The sequence below is a fragment of the Ascaphus truei genome, chromosome 1, assembly GCF_040206685.1.
Source record: "Ascaphus truei isolate aAscTru1 chromosome 1, aAscTru1.hap1, whole genome shotgun sequence".
Classification (NCBI taxonomy): domain Eukaryota; kingdom Metazoa; phylum Chordata; class Amphibia; order Anura; family Ascaphidae; genus Ascaphus; species Ascaphus truei.
The window spans coordinates 457,888,453-457,904,563 of record NC_134483.1 but is presented as its reverse complement, the minus strand read 5'-3'; the positions used below and the strand labels follow the sequence as shown (position 1 = coordinate 457,904,563).

Below are 16,111 nucleotides of genomic sequence, written 5' to 3'. Positions count from 1 at the left end.
TAGCACCCTCTTTATCCACCTTTAAGACCCACCTTAAGAAACTTGCTTAGAGAAGCATATGAATAGCACTGTGGATTATACTTGACATGATACATATAGCTTGGCCCCCTGCAGACGCACTTACTAGAATTCCCTCCAACTGTCTCTGTACGTTCTCCCTACCTACCGACTGTAAGTTCCTCGGAGCAGGGACTCCTTTTCCTTAATGTTACTTTTATGTCTGATGCACTTATTCCCATGACCTGTTATTTATATTATCTATTATTTATTTGATTACCACATGTATTACTACTGTGAAGCGCTATGTACATTAATGGCGCTATATAAATAAAGACATACAATACAATAAGGATCTGACCTGCTCAGGTGCATTCAGTCCACCTGTGTAAGGCCTCGTTCATAGTGCAAGATACGGAGCGAGCTACGTAGCTCGCGCTACAAACAAACGTGTGTGTTCAAAACAGGGTTGCCACCTTCTACTGAAGGCCAACCCGGAGGGGGGGAAAAAATCCCTTACCTTGTGTGGCGTGGTGATGTGGCGGCATCTTGCTGCAATTTCTCCCTCCAACTGCAGTGAAGATGGCCGCGCGGCGTCAAATGACACCGCGTTGCCATGGTAACCGTTCGCTACGCAACATCATGAAGCTGCGTTATCAAGGCAATGTGACGCCGCGTGACGTCCTGTGGTGGTCGGTTGCCATGGCAATGCGGCACAGCCATCTTGACTGAAGTTGGAGGGTGAAATTGCAGGAGAATAACGAAGGATGCCTGAGACACCACCACCCTGAGATTGACGACGGCAACCCGTAGCCCAGAGGCAAGTTCCCGGAGTCTCCGGGTCAAACCCGGAGAGGTAGCAACCCTGATTCCAAAGCGCATGGCCATAGTGAGCGTGAGCTTGCACGTGAGATACAAGGATACCAAAAGCAGAGGAGACAAACTTGTTTGCTATTGCAGCGAGACAGCCTGGTCATGTGAACGGCTAACAGCCAATGAAAATTTAGTAAGCTATTCTGCCTGGATACTGTTCAAATTACTTTTTGTCAGTTGAGTTGTGCTTGCTGTGAGAATATGGGCAACTCAACTATTGAAAATGTGATTTCTGAGGTTTACAAACGTGAACCTTTAATTCATACCATGACAGAAAATTCTGATGTATTGTCCATTACTTGTATATAATTAATAAAAAAAAATTTTTTATAGTGTACAACAATGCTTATTTCAATGCATCACATTTTTATAAAAATTTTTTTTAAAACAAGGCATGTTTTCATGCATGACATAGTGTGTGTATGTATGTATGTTTGCAGAATACTTCTGTAAATTGCATGGCATTATAAATGTTATTATTTGCTAAAGGCGTGTTTTCATGCATGACATAGTGCAGGGGAGTGCAAACTTTTTCAGCTGCGCCCCCCTGCCTGCTCCCCCTTGCTCTCGCACCCCCCTCACCTTGCTCGGTGGCGTCAAATGACGCTGCGGGGTCACGTGACCCCAATGCCATGGAGCTGGACCGCGTCCCTGCAGCTCTTCAGAATCTCGGTAAGTTAGTTGCTGAGGCCTCACACAGTCCCCCGGCATTTAGTTTAAATGCCTGGGGGAAGAGCGTGGGACCTCTGCAACCGCCCACGCCCCCCCAGACAAATCTCCCGCCCCCCCCCCCCCAGTTTGTGCACCACTGACATAGTGTATATATATTTCTGCAAACTCCTTCTGTTATTGCATGGCATTATGCATTTTATTATTTGATAAATGCCTGTTCTCATGCAGACACTTCCTTGACACGCCCCCCACGTCAGCACCGCGCCCACCCCCTCACTCGCTTTCCAAAAACATTCAGTCCACACATCGCCAGAGAGGAAAGCTTGTGTGAGGCAAGTAGCACTGTAGCGTTCACACTCGCTTTCACTATGAACAAAGCCTAAGGCTACGGCCCAGGTCCTCCTGGCTGCACACATGCCTGGCGGCATAGCGGCGCGTACAGCGACTACAGCTGCGATCGGCGGTCTGTAAGGAGCTCTACGGGAGTGCGGGGGGCAGGGCCATGACTGGGCATATCTGCCCTACCATTGGGTGCACTCCGCCACGTGACCGAGTCGCGGCACGGGATGAGAACATTCTTGACTTCCCTGCCAGCGTACGCGTCACAGCGCTTTGCGCACCCACACACACATAGCCACTGGGGCCTGCCCCATAGAGGGCTGTGCTGTGGTGTGGTGCGCAGCGCAGTGACTACCGAGGACTCCGCCTTTATACTAGCCCTGCTATCTGAACCAAGGAGGCTGGATTGCTTGCTACCTACAGATATGTTATTAGTGACTCATGGCGTGTTCCCTCCCTGTCATAACCTGCGTGAAAGTCATTTCCAATAGGCCTTTCAGCATCAGAATATTTACCAGTGTGCTGCCAAAGGCTTGGCAACGTAATCACAAACCTCTCTACCAACAAGGGGAATAAAGGTGCAGTTACACATAGGACACAATGACACTTTAGTGATATGAAAAGACTACATTTTATAGTTTAAACCGTAAAATAAATATTTGTAAGAGGTTTTTATCCTGACAATGTTTGTAAATGTAAACTGAAATTCGGGTGAGTTTTACCGCGATAACCTTTGTTTTAGTGTTGCCTTTTCCCTGAATGGTTTTCCAGACATAGGGTGGGCACAGTGTGCTAATGCAATTCAGTTTGTTTCCTGCAGCAACAAAAAAATCTGATCATGTTTTTATTGTCTGTGTCTTTTGTATTTCTAATCTTATCTGGCGTCTGTTGTGCTTCCCTTGTATCTGTTTGAAATAATGATGAGCACGAAATAAGTTTACACAAAAGATCGTGTGGATCAACAAATTGCCTGTGTATATACAAGAGTTTACAACCCGTTTTATGTCAGTATGTAAAGATCATAACATTAAACAATTTTAAAAAAGTCGTCAATAACCTACATTTAACCTTGTGAACATACAACTTCCATTAGATCACATTTTTTGCTTTAGGCCGCACTGCACAATTAAGGCAGTGATTATACCTAAAATCGGCGGCGTAGAGTGGCGCGACGCCGTGTGGCTGAAAAACACATGGCATGGAACCAATTAAATGGAACATACCTCTCGCGACGGCCGCGCAGCGCCAAACTGCAAAGCGGCAGACTGGAGAGCAGGCAGGAGATTTGGTTTTCCAGGAGCGACGGTCGCGTCACGTGAGCGGTTCAGCCAATGTGGGTCGAACCGCTCACGGCCACGTCTCCGCCACGCCTCCCTGTCTCCTCCGGCTGCCTCCCGCCTGCAGTTCAACTTGCCGCCCAGCAGCACCTGTATAATCGTAGCCTTAGGCTAGGGCCTAAGGGTTTCCTGCAGCACGTGCGCCTGGCGGCGCATGCACAGGTGAAAGCCGCGTTGTGCGGTCTAGGGGGAGTGATGGGAGGCGCAGGGGGCCACGGCCGTTAGGGTTGGGAGGGGGTGCGGCCATGACATCAGCGCGACCACCAATGACTCAGCCTTCGAGGCGGTCCCTCGTAGGATGAAAGGGAACTAATTGCAGTGACATGTTGAGTGATTTTAAATATAGGTGCTTGAATATTTTAGATCATTTTAATATCTCCATATCAACCCAATGTTTTTGTTATTTGACGTTGTTTTGTGACGAGGCGGTTTGTAAACTTTTACATGTAAGTTATTGATCCAGACATTTTTTTTGTTGTCTTCTCCTTTTGTTATTTAGTTTGGACTAATTGTGCTGTTATCATTAGACGGAGACAAAGGGAAAGTACGAGGGTTAGAATTACAGATATGACGCAACAAATAAAGCGGAAATGTACGAGTGCGTTAAAGAGAACACATGCGTTACTATTGTTATCAACGGTGCAGTGGTATTTCTAGCGGTAGATATCGGGGTAGCCAGTGCGATAATGGCTGCTATACAGTATCTGTACGTAGGACCCACTTACTTTAAATATGTATTCAGTTTTTCACAGGATGGGGATTAAAGCTTTCTTTAACAGTGATTAAAAAGACAATCCAAGTCGTTTTTTTTTTTTTTTGTTTGATTTTTTTTGTTAAATACAGGATTGAAGCAAGGGCTCTGGAGCTGAATCCCACTCATTTCAGCTCCGGGGACCCCCTGCTTCTGGAAGTACTTACCTCCGTGATGGGCGCCGGTAGCCACTTCAGGGTTCACTATATGGCTGCTTTTCAAAGCTCCCGGGCCAATAGGAAGCTGTGACGTCACCCGGTGCGGCTTCCTATTGGTCCATGTGACTGGGGGCTTTATAATCTGCAGGGATGTCGGCACCCCCTTCGGAGGTAAGTATCTCTGGAATAAGGGGGTCCCCACAGCTGAAATGAACAGGGTTCAGCTCCGGACATCCCCTGCTTCAATCCTGTATGGAAAGAAGGGGGGGGGGGAAGCGTCTTGGATGGCCCTTTAAATCTCTTTTAAGAAGCCTGTTACATTGTAATTAGTACATTTAAACAATGTATAAATTACAGGTGGGGTTGCAACTTTAATGGAGGCTTCAATGTTTTGCTTGGTAGCTTTTCATCTCTGTTCTTTTTCTTGGTGCCTTCTGACCTGGTTTGAAATCACAGCAGGTCAAAGTCAGTGACGCTCTCTTGAAAATGTCAGGTCAAAATCATAAAACTAAATTATTTATTGGCTTCGTATAAATGTAAATGTTTATGGAAAGCAGCATGAGCGAGAGGTTTCTCGAGCTCCCATTACTTTCCCGTGCCATTTTTGGAAGAAGTCTTCAGCTAAAACCAGAGTTACCTGTGAAACCTCCTAATTTTTTTGCAGTGCGCACTCTCTTGCTTTCTATTGTGCAGTCATCTTTTTTTTTAAAGCCAGGTAGTGTTGAGATTTAAAGCTCCATTAACTTTGCTAACCCTCAAAGGAAATATGCTTTTTATTTAGCATATGTCTATCAAATGCGTGTTATGAAATCGTACCTTAGCTTTTTAGTGGATTTGTTTTTTACAATTGTGTTTTTTTTTTGTTTATAAACTGTTTTCTAGCTCAGTGTAAAGCTGCTGTTGCAGTTATTTTTGGGCCCCATATCAGCCTGTAAGGCAAGCTGTAGATGCTGAACATTTTGTGGTATTTCAGACGTGAAAGTAGAAGCATGTATGGGGGTCACCAAGTGTGCGAGTAGGGGCATGTATGGGGATCACCAGGTGTGCGAGTAGGGGCATGTATGGGGGTCACCAGGTGTGCGAGTAGGGACATGTAGGAGAAGTTACTAGGTGTGCGAGTAGGGACATGTAGGAGAAGTTACTAGGTGTGCGAGTAGGGACATGTATGGGGGTCACGAGGTGTGCGAGTAGGGACATGTATGGGGGTCACGAGGTGTGCGAGTAGGGACATGTAGGAGAAGTTACTAGGTGTGGGAGTAAGGGCATATAGGAGAGGTTACTAGGTGTGCGAGTAGGGTCATGAGGTATGCGAGTAGGGGCATGTATGGGGGTCACCAGGTATGCGAGTAGGGGCATGTATGGGGTCACCAGGTGTGCGATGAGGGGCATGTAGGAGAGGTTACTAGGTGTGCGAGTAAGAGCATGTAGTTGAGGTTACTAGGTGTGCGAGTAAGAGCGTGTAGGAAAGGTTACTAGGTGTGCGAGTAAGGGCATGTAGGAAAGGTTACTAGGTGTGCGAGTAAGGGCATGTAGGAAAGGTTACTAGGTGTGCGAGTAAGGGCATGTAGGAAAGGTTACTAGGTGTGCGAGTAAGGGCATGTAGGAAAGGTTACAAGGTGTGCGAGTAAGGACATGTAGGAAAGGTTACTAGGTGTGCGAGTAAAGGCATGTAGGAAAGGTTACTAGGTGTGTGAGTAAGAGCATGTAGGAAAGGTTACTAGGTGTGCGAGTAAAGGCATGTAGGAAAGGTTACTAGGTGTGCGAGTAAGGGTCTGTAGGAAAGGTTACTAGGTGTGCGAGTAAGGGCATGTAGGAAAGGTTACTAGGTGTGCGAGTAAAGGCATGTAGGAGAGGTTACTAGGTGTGCGTGAAGGGGGATGTATAAGAGGTCACCAGGTGTGTGAATACATGTCAAAGGTTTTAAAAAGCTTATTTGAGCTGGTTATCTAGGTCAGGGCGCAGCGAGTTTGTCCAGTGACCTTATTGCTGTGGCTGCTGCGGTTGGATCTGAAATTTCATGCCCTGATATGTTTTCTGTTTTGCTTCATGTAACTAATTGCCAGCCAATTGTATTTCACAAAGGAAGTGCAGTTGCTGTATCTGTATTCACACAAACACACACATAACCTCTTGACAGCTTTCTATTTTATAGTATACAGTTACACAGTGCCTTCAACATCTGAATCTGTGGGAAGCTGGCCCGGGTCCTCTAGAGATGGACGAATGTTGTTTGCAGATTTGGATCCGCCTCGGATTGACTGGTTCCTTTTGTCCGTGGATCAGTCTCAAAAAAGCCAATTCACAACGGCTGCTTTTCTAAGCCACAGCTCTAGCAGTGTGAGCTAAACCAGCTCATGGTACTTTTGAACTACTCATTACTTTTACATGTAGCTAATCTAGCTGTTAACGTTTCTCACAAGTATCTCAGGTGGGCTCCACAAGAAACATTAAACATTCATCCATCAATATGACAGCTGAATTCCCCCAGAACAAGGATAGGAGAGTCAGAGGAGAGAGAGAAGAAAAGCCAGAATTCAAAGTTGGAGAGAAAGGAGGAGGTGGAGACTGTAGAGCAGCGGTGCGCAAACTGTGGGACGCGACCCCCAGGGGGGCGTGAGATTACCGGCGGGGGGCGCAGGGTTTACAGAGGCCCCGCGCGCTTCCCGAAGGCACTCAAATTTAGTGCCGGGGGAGCTGTAGGGCCTCTGTAAACAATACTTACCTTGATTCAGCTGGCATCTGTAGACGCGTCGCCATGGCAACGCGGCGTCAAATGATGCCGCGGGGTCATGTGACGTCACATTGCTATGGCAACGTGACGCCTAGACGCCGGGAATCAAGGTGAGAAGGAGGGAGGCGCGTGGAGAGGAGGACATCTGGCAGGGGGGCGCATGGAAAAAAGTTTGCGCCCCTCTGCTGTAGAGGTTGGTGGTCTGTAGATGTCTGCCACACGTAGAGAGAGAGAGAGGGCAGAAAAGCTGGAAAGCATGAACCTCAAGGGAAGAGATAGAAACAGATGAAGGCAAAGGGTAGAGCTGGTATTAGCAGCAGCAGGAGGAGCAGAGGAGGAGACCTACCCCTCCACCCTGGCCATTGGTGTGAGAGAATGAGAGACCGCCATAGGAGACAGCAGCATCCACAGCCATGGTGAGAGAGCCTGGTCTATGTTAGAGCAGAGAGCTGAAGAGAGCGGGAGCAGCAGAGGTTGTGTACCACCAGAGCGTTGTTAGTCAGAGAGCGGACTTTCAGAGGGTACAGGAGAATGGAGGAGAGAAGAAAGGGAGACAATGAGTAGTTATTAAGTTAGATAGGTTAACACCCTTAGCTGTAAGGGAGGAGGAGGCAGGGAGGCGTTGGCGAGAGCAGGTATGTATATGGCTGGGTCCAGGACTAGGAGAGATATCCCCAGCAGCAAGAAGGAGAAGCAGAGAGAAAGAGAGAGGAGGTGAGCAGATGACTTGTGGGGTGGTTTCTATTTAGGGGTGTAGAAGTTGCTGGGAAAGATGTTTTAAATAGTGGTGCAGTGTATGGTCACAAGCATAATTAATGAAAGTTGTACGCACGCACATGCAGCTATACTTTCGTCCTTGAATTTAAACAAATTAAATTATGCAACAGCCATGAGAATGGTAGGTTAGTACAGCGGTGCACAAAGTGGGAGGCTGGGGGCGGGAGATTTTTGTGGGGGGGCGCAGCGTTGCAGGGGCCCCGCGCTCTTCCCCAAAGGCATTTAAATTAAATGCCGGGCGATCACGTGAGGCCCCTGCAACTCTATACTTACCTTGTCTCTGCCGGCATCAGGACTCGTGTCCTTCGCAACGCGGTGTCAAATGACGCAGCGTGGTCATGTGACGTCACACACGTCAAATGATGTTGCGGGTCGCGTGAGGTAAAGGGGGCCGCACCACCGGGGCAGAAGAGGCAGCAAAAAAAGTTTGCGCGCCCCTGGGTGAGTATTACGTGGCTGACTGCATCCACTCGCACAGGACAGTGTCGTATCATTGTCAGGTTAGTTGTTAAGAAAGTTAGTAGTATCTGATATTCTACCTTTTTTTTTCCTCTTAATTTTCCTGTGCACTGATTCCAAAATGATACTAATTGTTATTAAATGTTGTTTCTTAATGTTATACATTGTTGGTCATATTGACTAACTGGTGCTATTCCATAAGACAGCTTAAAGCCCATTCACTTTCATAGGCTGAAAGGTGTGTTAATGAATAGCACCATTCAGTAGATATGGGCTTATATGAAAATTTCAGTTTACTTAGGACCAACCCTCCACAAAACCAACAGTAAGCGTAATAACAGGGATAGAGCATTTAGGTACCTAGGTCCTAGGAGATCTTTTCAACGCTTGAATCTCCTGAACGGAGCATCAGATTTAAAAAATAAAAACAGCTTTGGAGATGGCAAGAAGAGTTAAAAACATAAAAAGCAAAAAAGAATTAAAAAGCCAATCAGCAAATTGCTGCTTTAAATTTGTGTAGATGCAAAAGAAGTAGAGCACAGCCAAATAGGAGCAAGGAGAGGATCCAAGGTACAAAAACACTTTATTGGAGGTCCCAAAGCATACAAAAAGCCTTCTACGCGTTTCGAACAAGGTGTTTGTTATCAAGAAGTATCTGTATATTTAAATTTGTGTAACTTGATTTTTTTAACAACACAAGACACAATACAATTACCTCAGTACTTTGAATCCTTGTGGATTAATTCTTACAAAGTATCAGCAAAGGAGAGATAAGAAGCGCTAAATTGAGACTGGATCTTATTTAACCAATGCCTTGATTTGTACTAGCTCCTGTATGTAGAAGCGGGTGATGTTTATGATGGGTGAATATCTTATTGCTGGGATTTTTGCTGCATGAATGAAACTGCCAGTGTATCCTGCTGTACAACAAGGCTGAACTAAATAAAATTAACTTTGGCAAGTCCCCCCTAACCCATTGATTGCTAAAGTAGGGGCCAACCTACCCTATTAGGGGCTGGAGGAGCGGCTGAGTGAGTAACGACACTGACTGTAAATAATGATGTTACTGAGTGTGAATCAGGGGAACCTGCTTCAATTCCCGGTGCCAGCTCCTTGTTACCTTGGGCAAGTCAGTTTATCTCCCTGTGCCTCCGGCAGCAAAAACATAGATTGTAAGCTCCACGGGGCAGGGATCCTATGTGCTGCGTACCGGGCACTATACTGTAATTGTGAAGCGCTTTGAGTCCCATTGGGAGAAAAACACTATATGAAATAAATTATATTATTATTGCCTTAGTATAGTCAGGGTGCGGTTCCATGGTGTCACAATACCTTCTTAAATTACTGTTCTCGCTGTTCTTAAAAGATTGAAAACCACTGGATTAAACTATTCACTTCAGGCTGAACAAAGGTGAATAGATTTAGCATTGTAGTCAGGAGCGCTTCACACTACCAATAGAAGACAGAAGATCAGTTTTCATGCTAATGGATTTAAGACTGCAGTCACCTGACCCTTTCCAATTACCAATAGCAGGCTGAGGGTCGGATTTCGACTGGATGCTACTGATCTCAGCCATGTGGATTTCTCTAAAGCAAGGGATAAAGCACAGATTTTGTTCTGAAAATGTTACATTTTGTTTGCAAGACTTAATCTTTGCACAACGTGCTACGTGTTCCTTTTAAGAAAACAAAAGGCGCCGAAGTTGTTGGACTTTTTCTTCATGTTTTCGTCTTCCCATCTGCATCACTTTTTTCAGACGCTTCCTGAAAGAATGGGGGCAGGAGCTCTAACCATCTGTGTAAGTACAGACATTGTATGCTTCATTACTACAGACCATTGCTGCACTGGACCTGTGTTAGACCCCGTTTGGTTTGCTTTGAGAGATACTATATTGCTTTATAGTAGTGCATTGTTACACTATGTTGTGGTGGCTTCTCTTGCAAGTATTGATTGATTTCAGTGTCGAGTGCCGTAACCTACGGTTGTATTACTTGCGGAATTTAGTTTCAGATGTTGCAAATTGACGTTTTTAAGAGAAGGCTCGTTCTGTCCTGCGGTACATTGCAAATGTACGCAATGCCCAGTGCTGGAAAATAACCCCATCCCAGTGCTGGAAAATAACCCCATCCCAGTGCTGGAAAATAACCCCATCCCAGTGCTGTATAATAACCCCATCGCAGTGCTGGATAATAACCCCATCCCAGTGCTGTATAATAACCCCATCGCAGTGCTGGATAATAACCCCATCGCAGTGCTGGAAAATAACCCCATCCCAGTGCTGGAAAATAACCCCATCCCAGTGCTGGAAAATAACCCCATCCCAGTGCTGGAAAATAACCCCATCCCAGTGCTGGAAAATAACCCCATCCCAGTGCTGGACAATAACCCCATCCCAGTGCTGGAAAATAACCCCATCCCAGTGCTGGATAATAACCCCATCGCAGTGCTGGAAAATAACCCCATCCCAGTGCTGGAAAATAACCCCATCCCAGTGCTGGAAAATAACCCCATCGCAGTGCTGGATAATAACCCCCTTCCAGTGCTGGAAAATAACCCCATCCCAGTGCTGGAAAATAACCCCATCCCAGTGCTGGAAAATAACCCCACCCCAGTGCTGGATAATAACCCCATCCCAGTGCTGGAAAATAACCCCATCCCAGTGCTGGATAATAACCCCCTTCCAGTGCTGGAAAATAACCCCATCCCAGTGCTGGAAAATAACCCCAGTGCAGTGCTGGAAAATAACCCCATCCCAGTGCTGTATAATAACCCCATCCCAGTGCTGGAAAATAACCCCATCCCAGTGCTGGAAAATAACCCCATCGCAGTGCTGGAAAATAACCCCATCGCAGTGCTGGAAAATAACCCCATCGCAGTGCTGTATAATAACCCCATCCCAGTGCTGGAAAATAACCCCATCCCAGTGCTGGAAAATAACCCCATCCCAGTGCTGGAAAATAACCCCATCCCAGTGCTGGAAAATAACCCCATCGCAGTGCTGGATAATAACCCCATCGCAGTGCTGGATAATAACCCCATCCCAGTGCTGGAAAATAACCCCATCCCAGTGCTGGAAAATAACCCCATCGCAGTGCTGGAAAATAACCCCATCGCAGTGCTGGAAAATAACCCCATCCCAGTGCTGGAAAATAACCCCATCCCAGTGCTGGAAAATAACCCCATCGCAGTGCTGGATAATAACCCCATCGCAGTGCTGGATAATAACCCCATCGCAGTGCTGGAAAATAACCCCATCCCAGTGCTGGAAAATAACCCCATCGCAGTGCTGGAAAATAACCCCATCCCAGTGCTGGAAAATAACCCCATCCCAGTGCTGGAAAATAACCCCATCCCAGTGCTGGAAAACTACATCCATTCCTGTATGGTGCTGGAGTTGAAAGTTGTAGAGAAATGTAGACTTGTGGCTGGCACTGATGGTAAAGAAATGATTGTGTGGCGACATTTCTAAACCTTGTAGGTCCCTCGTCACAGTGCTGGAGATTCATGTCTTCAGTATTATAGGGGGTGTCATTTGTTGGTCTCCCTGCTGTAAAAGGAGTGCAGTACTGGGGCAGAAAATGAAAGCCCAGTGTGTGTATGTATATACATATATATCTGCCACCAGTACTGCTGTGGGGAGCCTTTGATAGATCAAATAGTGTTGCAAATGAATTTCTTCTCTTCCACTGCAGTTACCAAATGAAACTCTCCACTTTCAGGGCACCGGCAAAGCATTTAGTTGTTATACGTATCTCATGCCCTTTTAACCTGGAAAGATTGTAAAATAATCTTCCCTCACATTGTTTTTTAGTGGATGATGATGTTGGTGATTTCGGGGGAACAAATGATGCGGTATCCATGTTTGTCCAGGGAAATATATAGAAGCAAATGTATAAGTGCAAACGTTGTGTGTGATGCAATGTGGTTTGTATTTCTCTAATAGATCTAGTGCTATTTGTTTCTGCACTTAGGAGACTTTGATTCATAGCCCCTCAAGTATTTCTTAATTGTTTTAGTTTTCTAGTGGCTATTTACCCGGCAGCCGGATAAACGATTGACTTCTGCAGCCTAATGCCGAGCTCATGGTTGTGGCACGGGCGCCACCGTGCGCGCTCCTGCAGCCCCAGCGATGTATGCGCTAGTAGCAGGAGATTGGGGGGGGCATGGCAGGGGGCGTGGCGAACGCGTCACTGAGCTGGTTCGCCCTCATTGGCTGAACCGGCTCACGTGACGCTGATGTCACGCGACTGCAGCCCGAAATCTCAATTTGAGTTGTGGCGGCAAAATGTAGCAGTGTCGACGCACGCAATTGAGGAACTACCATAGGCAATCGGGTAAGAGTCCCGGAAGTGCGCACGGACGCAAGCGCACGCACGTAGCGCCGCCGCCACCATGAGCTCGGCCTTATTTAACCAGCAGCAGCAGAAATACAACTTGTTCAGTGTAACACTAATGCACCAAGCTAACCCTATCCATAACTAGTGCTCTCCGAGTTCTAATACTCTGGGAGCAAATTATTGCCATGTAAATAAGGGAGAGGAGGGAGGAGGTTATGGAGGTGGCTGCTGAGTATTAAGAAACGAAAACTTTAGAAAATGAAGACCTGCTTTATACTTCCGACCGTGGTACCTTACTCCTAAAAGGTTGTGAGAATAAATAAATGTCGTTAGAAAAGTATCGCACACCCCGGGATAAGAAGAGGCAGGGAAGCGGAAGCAGTGCAGGGAGGAATGTTTCTGCCCTGTGCTTGTGCTCACACGCCCTCTGTAAACACATTTCCGTGCACTAAGTGTAAACTCACTCAACACTGTTCTCCAAAGCGTGGTTTCAGACTCTCATTCTAATTACCCATCCTGCTGTGTATTCTGGGAAATAGGAGTTAGCAAGTCATGTTAAAATACTTTCATCTTCTTTAGGGTACACATTTTGGAACATATTTTGTGTCGTCATGCACAAAAAGAAATAGAACCTGGGGGGGGGGGGAACCCTCTTCCTTTAATAATCTGTCTATTTACATCCTAAAGTATATTAGGGTGACCATATTTTCCCAATGAAAAACCGGGACAACTGTCACGCATGCACAAAAGGCCCGTGCAGACTGCGCATGCGTGAATGGCCAGAGCCGACCGCACACGCGTGATCGGCTCTTGTCAGGGACGTTTTGGCGACGTCTGGAAAAGTCGTTGGGACACAATGCTAAAATCCTGGGAGAAACGGGATGTCTGGTCACCCTACTATATATAGCGGGTGAATATACTATCTACAAATGAAAATGATATTGTTCCTAAGAAATGTCTTCCTCTTAACAGAAAATGATGTTGAAATCTGTGTTGATGACCACAAATCAACGGTAGCATTTCTACATGTTTGTGTGTGTAGATGATGAAGTTTTTTAAATCTGCAGTTCCTTCCGCCACCCTTCCCCCCCATGCCCCAACTCTTCTCCCCCCCCACCCTTTTTTCCCCAGGATGGGTCTCTAAACCTGTTTAGGACCGAACTACAATTGTAATATTGCTAGGTACTGAGTGTACACAATTTGGTGCTTTCCTATCTACTCTCCACCTAGGTGAGATTCCCTGGGTTTGGACCCTTTGTTCTGCTGTGTCTCTGGAACTGAACTGCGCTAATCCCAGCTCCTGCTTCCAGGGATACTTACTTACCGGTCAAGGTAACATATTTAAATACCCCGCATCACCCGGGGCAATAGAAGACTGCAACGTACGCTGCTTCGCAGCTTCCTATTGGCCTGTGTGACACAGGAGACTTAAACCAACATTTTCTTTTCACCCGGAGAGGAACGGCAACTTGCCACCTTCCCCGGTACGTATCTTTGGAACCAGGAAGTCGTCGGAAGCTAAAATAGCGTGCGTTAGCACCGGGGACCCCCTGGTTCCCATCCTGTAAAAGAAACAAAGGGAGGAGGTGAAGAATAAAAACTGTACAGTGGGTGACTACTGGTTTAATATTCCAGATTCTAAGGTCAGGTTTTCAGGATATCCCTGCTTCAGCACAGGTGTCCCCATCAGTGGCTCAGGCAATAACTGAACCACATGTGCTGAAGCAGGCATGTCCTCAAAACCTGGCCTCTTGATGGCCCTTGAGTACTGGAGTTGACCACTCCTGGTCTAGATCCTGCACCTATTAGAGTCAGTGATTGCATTGAATCTTCTGAGAAAGATGACTATATATTTTTCCTAAAGAACACACTTCTGGCTGGTTTTGTACTGGAGAGGTTAGAAGGCATCATACTATCTTAGCACAGCCTCTCAATCAGATTTTCACCGCTGAAAGGTAACTGTTTTCTGTATTCCAAAACATACAGTCTAAATAAGATGTGACCACTCTAAAAATCTGATCCATTGTACAGAAGGCTAAATTACTTTTGGGTCCATTGGTGCCTCCTTAATAGCAGCAGAAGTACTCCAGACGAATGAAATACAAAAGGCAATGGCTGATAGGAAGCGCAAAATATTATTTATTGTGAGATTCACATATTTCCTCTGAAGTATAACATACACGTTTTCAATCCAATCCATTTGAATCAATTTGTGTTAGAGGTAAGTTATGTGTAGAACAGTGCAGTACATTCAGGTACTTCCTGTGTATCAGAATAGGGAAGTTGGGGTTTGAAGAAACCACACATCGCTGATAAGTGACCCTGGAACTACTACCTGGAGTGATGAGAAACAGTGTTAATTATTTTTCACATCTTCGCTGCTTGAAATACCTGCAGTCTATGAATAGCCACCTTGTGAATGAAACATAGGCATTAACAGATATATTCTATTTCTTCTCATATAAATGGTGCTAGTTTTTGCCCCACTTTTGCAGCTGGTAGAGTTTGATACATAATACCCATCGTTTTCAACCTTTATTTTTCAGTACGTTGTATCCTTTTTTTTTAAAAATAACATTGAAGAGCCAATGCTTGGTTTAGTATGCAGTAGTTCTTAGCACTGTAGAGTGATGTTAATCCACTGAAGGGATTTCAGTGGATTGTCTGCATGTCGATAATGAGGCAGTTTGTAGGCTAATCAGTCTGGCACAGTGAGACGTTTACAGTAATGCAGTGAGACATTTTCATGAAAGAGATAAAAAAAAACATAACATAGTGCAACCAATAGTATGACAAGTGGAGTGTAAAAGGCTGTAGGTCAATTCAACTCACACTTTATCCAAAGTAAAAACGCCTACTACTATTGGTTGCACTATGCCCAGGACATACTTGAAAACGAGAGGTAACTTTCAATTTATTACTTCCTGGTAAAACATTTTATAAATCAAAATAAATGTTGTGTATTTTTTTTTATCTCTTTCATGAAAAATGCTGTGAACATCTTGCACTCCCCTTACTTTGGAAGACTACAAGGAAGATATATACTCAGTCTATTAAGGGTTTTGTTTGAGTTGCTTTTCAATGAATATATTAATTTACACTTGGTGGTGGTGTGTTCACGATTTATGTAATCATCATTCTTATATTAATTGTTCACTTGGTTCACTTATTATTTGCTTCACTTTATTAATAGCGTGTGTACTGGCACTCTAGATATTGAGTCACTTTTATTCACTTAAACTGTTGAAGAGCGCCCGATTACACCCCCTCAGATTTCGTATCAGGTCTGATAAGTGCATGTTTAAATGTCTCGCGCGAGACCACCACACTGACTAGACCGCCGCTCTTATACACCATCTTTAAATGTCCCACACGGGCGTGGCAGAGCTGGCTTGTCGGGTCGGGTGTGCAGCGAAATGTCCAGTGGCGAGCTGCCTTGCTGCAACGTGTAGCGGCGATACGTCAGCGGCGTTTTGGTCGTGGCCAAACATCCCATTGCGCATTTGGTCGCGGCCGTTTCACCCGACCAGATGACCGCTGGCCACTTCGCCACTAAGGTAAGAGCTTCACCCTAAAACCCCCTACCCATAGCCCTTACCCTAAAACCCTTAAATGAACCGCTTACCCTAACCACTAAATCCTTTAAATTAATACCCCACCCTTAGTCGTAATTAAATTT

The 16,111-nt window shown here is 45.6% G+C and overlaps 1 protein-coding gene across 3 annotated transcripts in view; it reads left to right on the top strand.

Annotated features, from left to right (window-relative positions):
- Nucleotides 1-16,111, top strand: part of FAM13A (family with sequence similarity 13 member A) — a 229,449-nt gene that overhangs the window by 22,353 nt on the left and 190,985 nt on the right. The window contains exon 1 of one of the 3 annotated variants that reach the window (XM_075565762.1): nt 9,622-9,893. The exons of the other annotated variants lie outside the window; for them this stretch is intronic. Within the exon in view, the coding sequence (XP_075421877.1) occupies nt 9,816-9,893 (78 nt within the window). The 5' untranslated portion in view covers nt 9,622-9,815. Of the gene's footprint in view, nt 1-9,621; nt 9,894-16,111 lie in introns of those variants that run through there. 3 annotated transcript variants of the gene reach the window in all.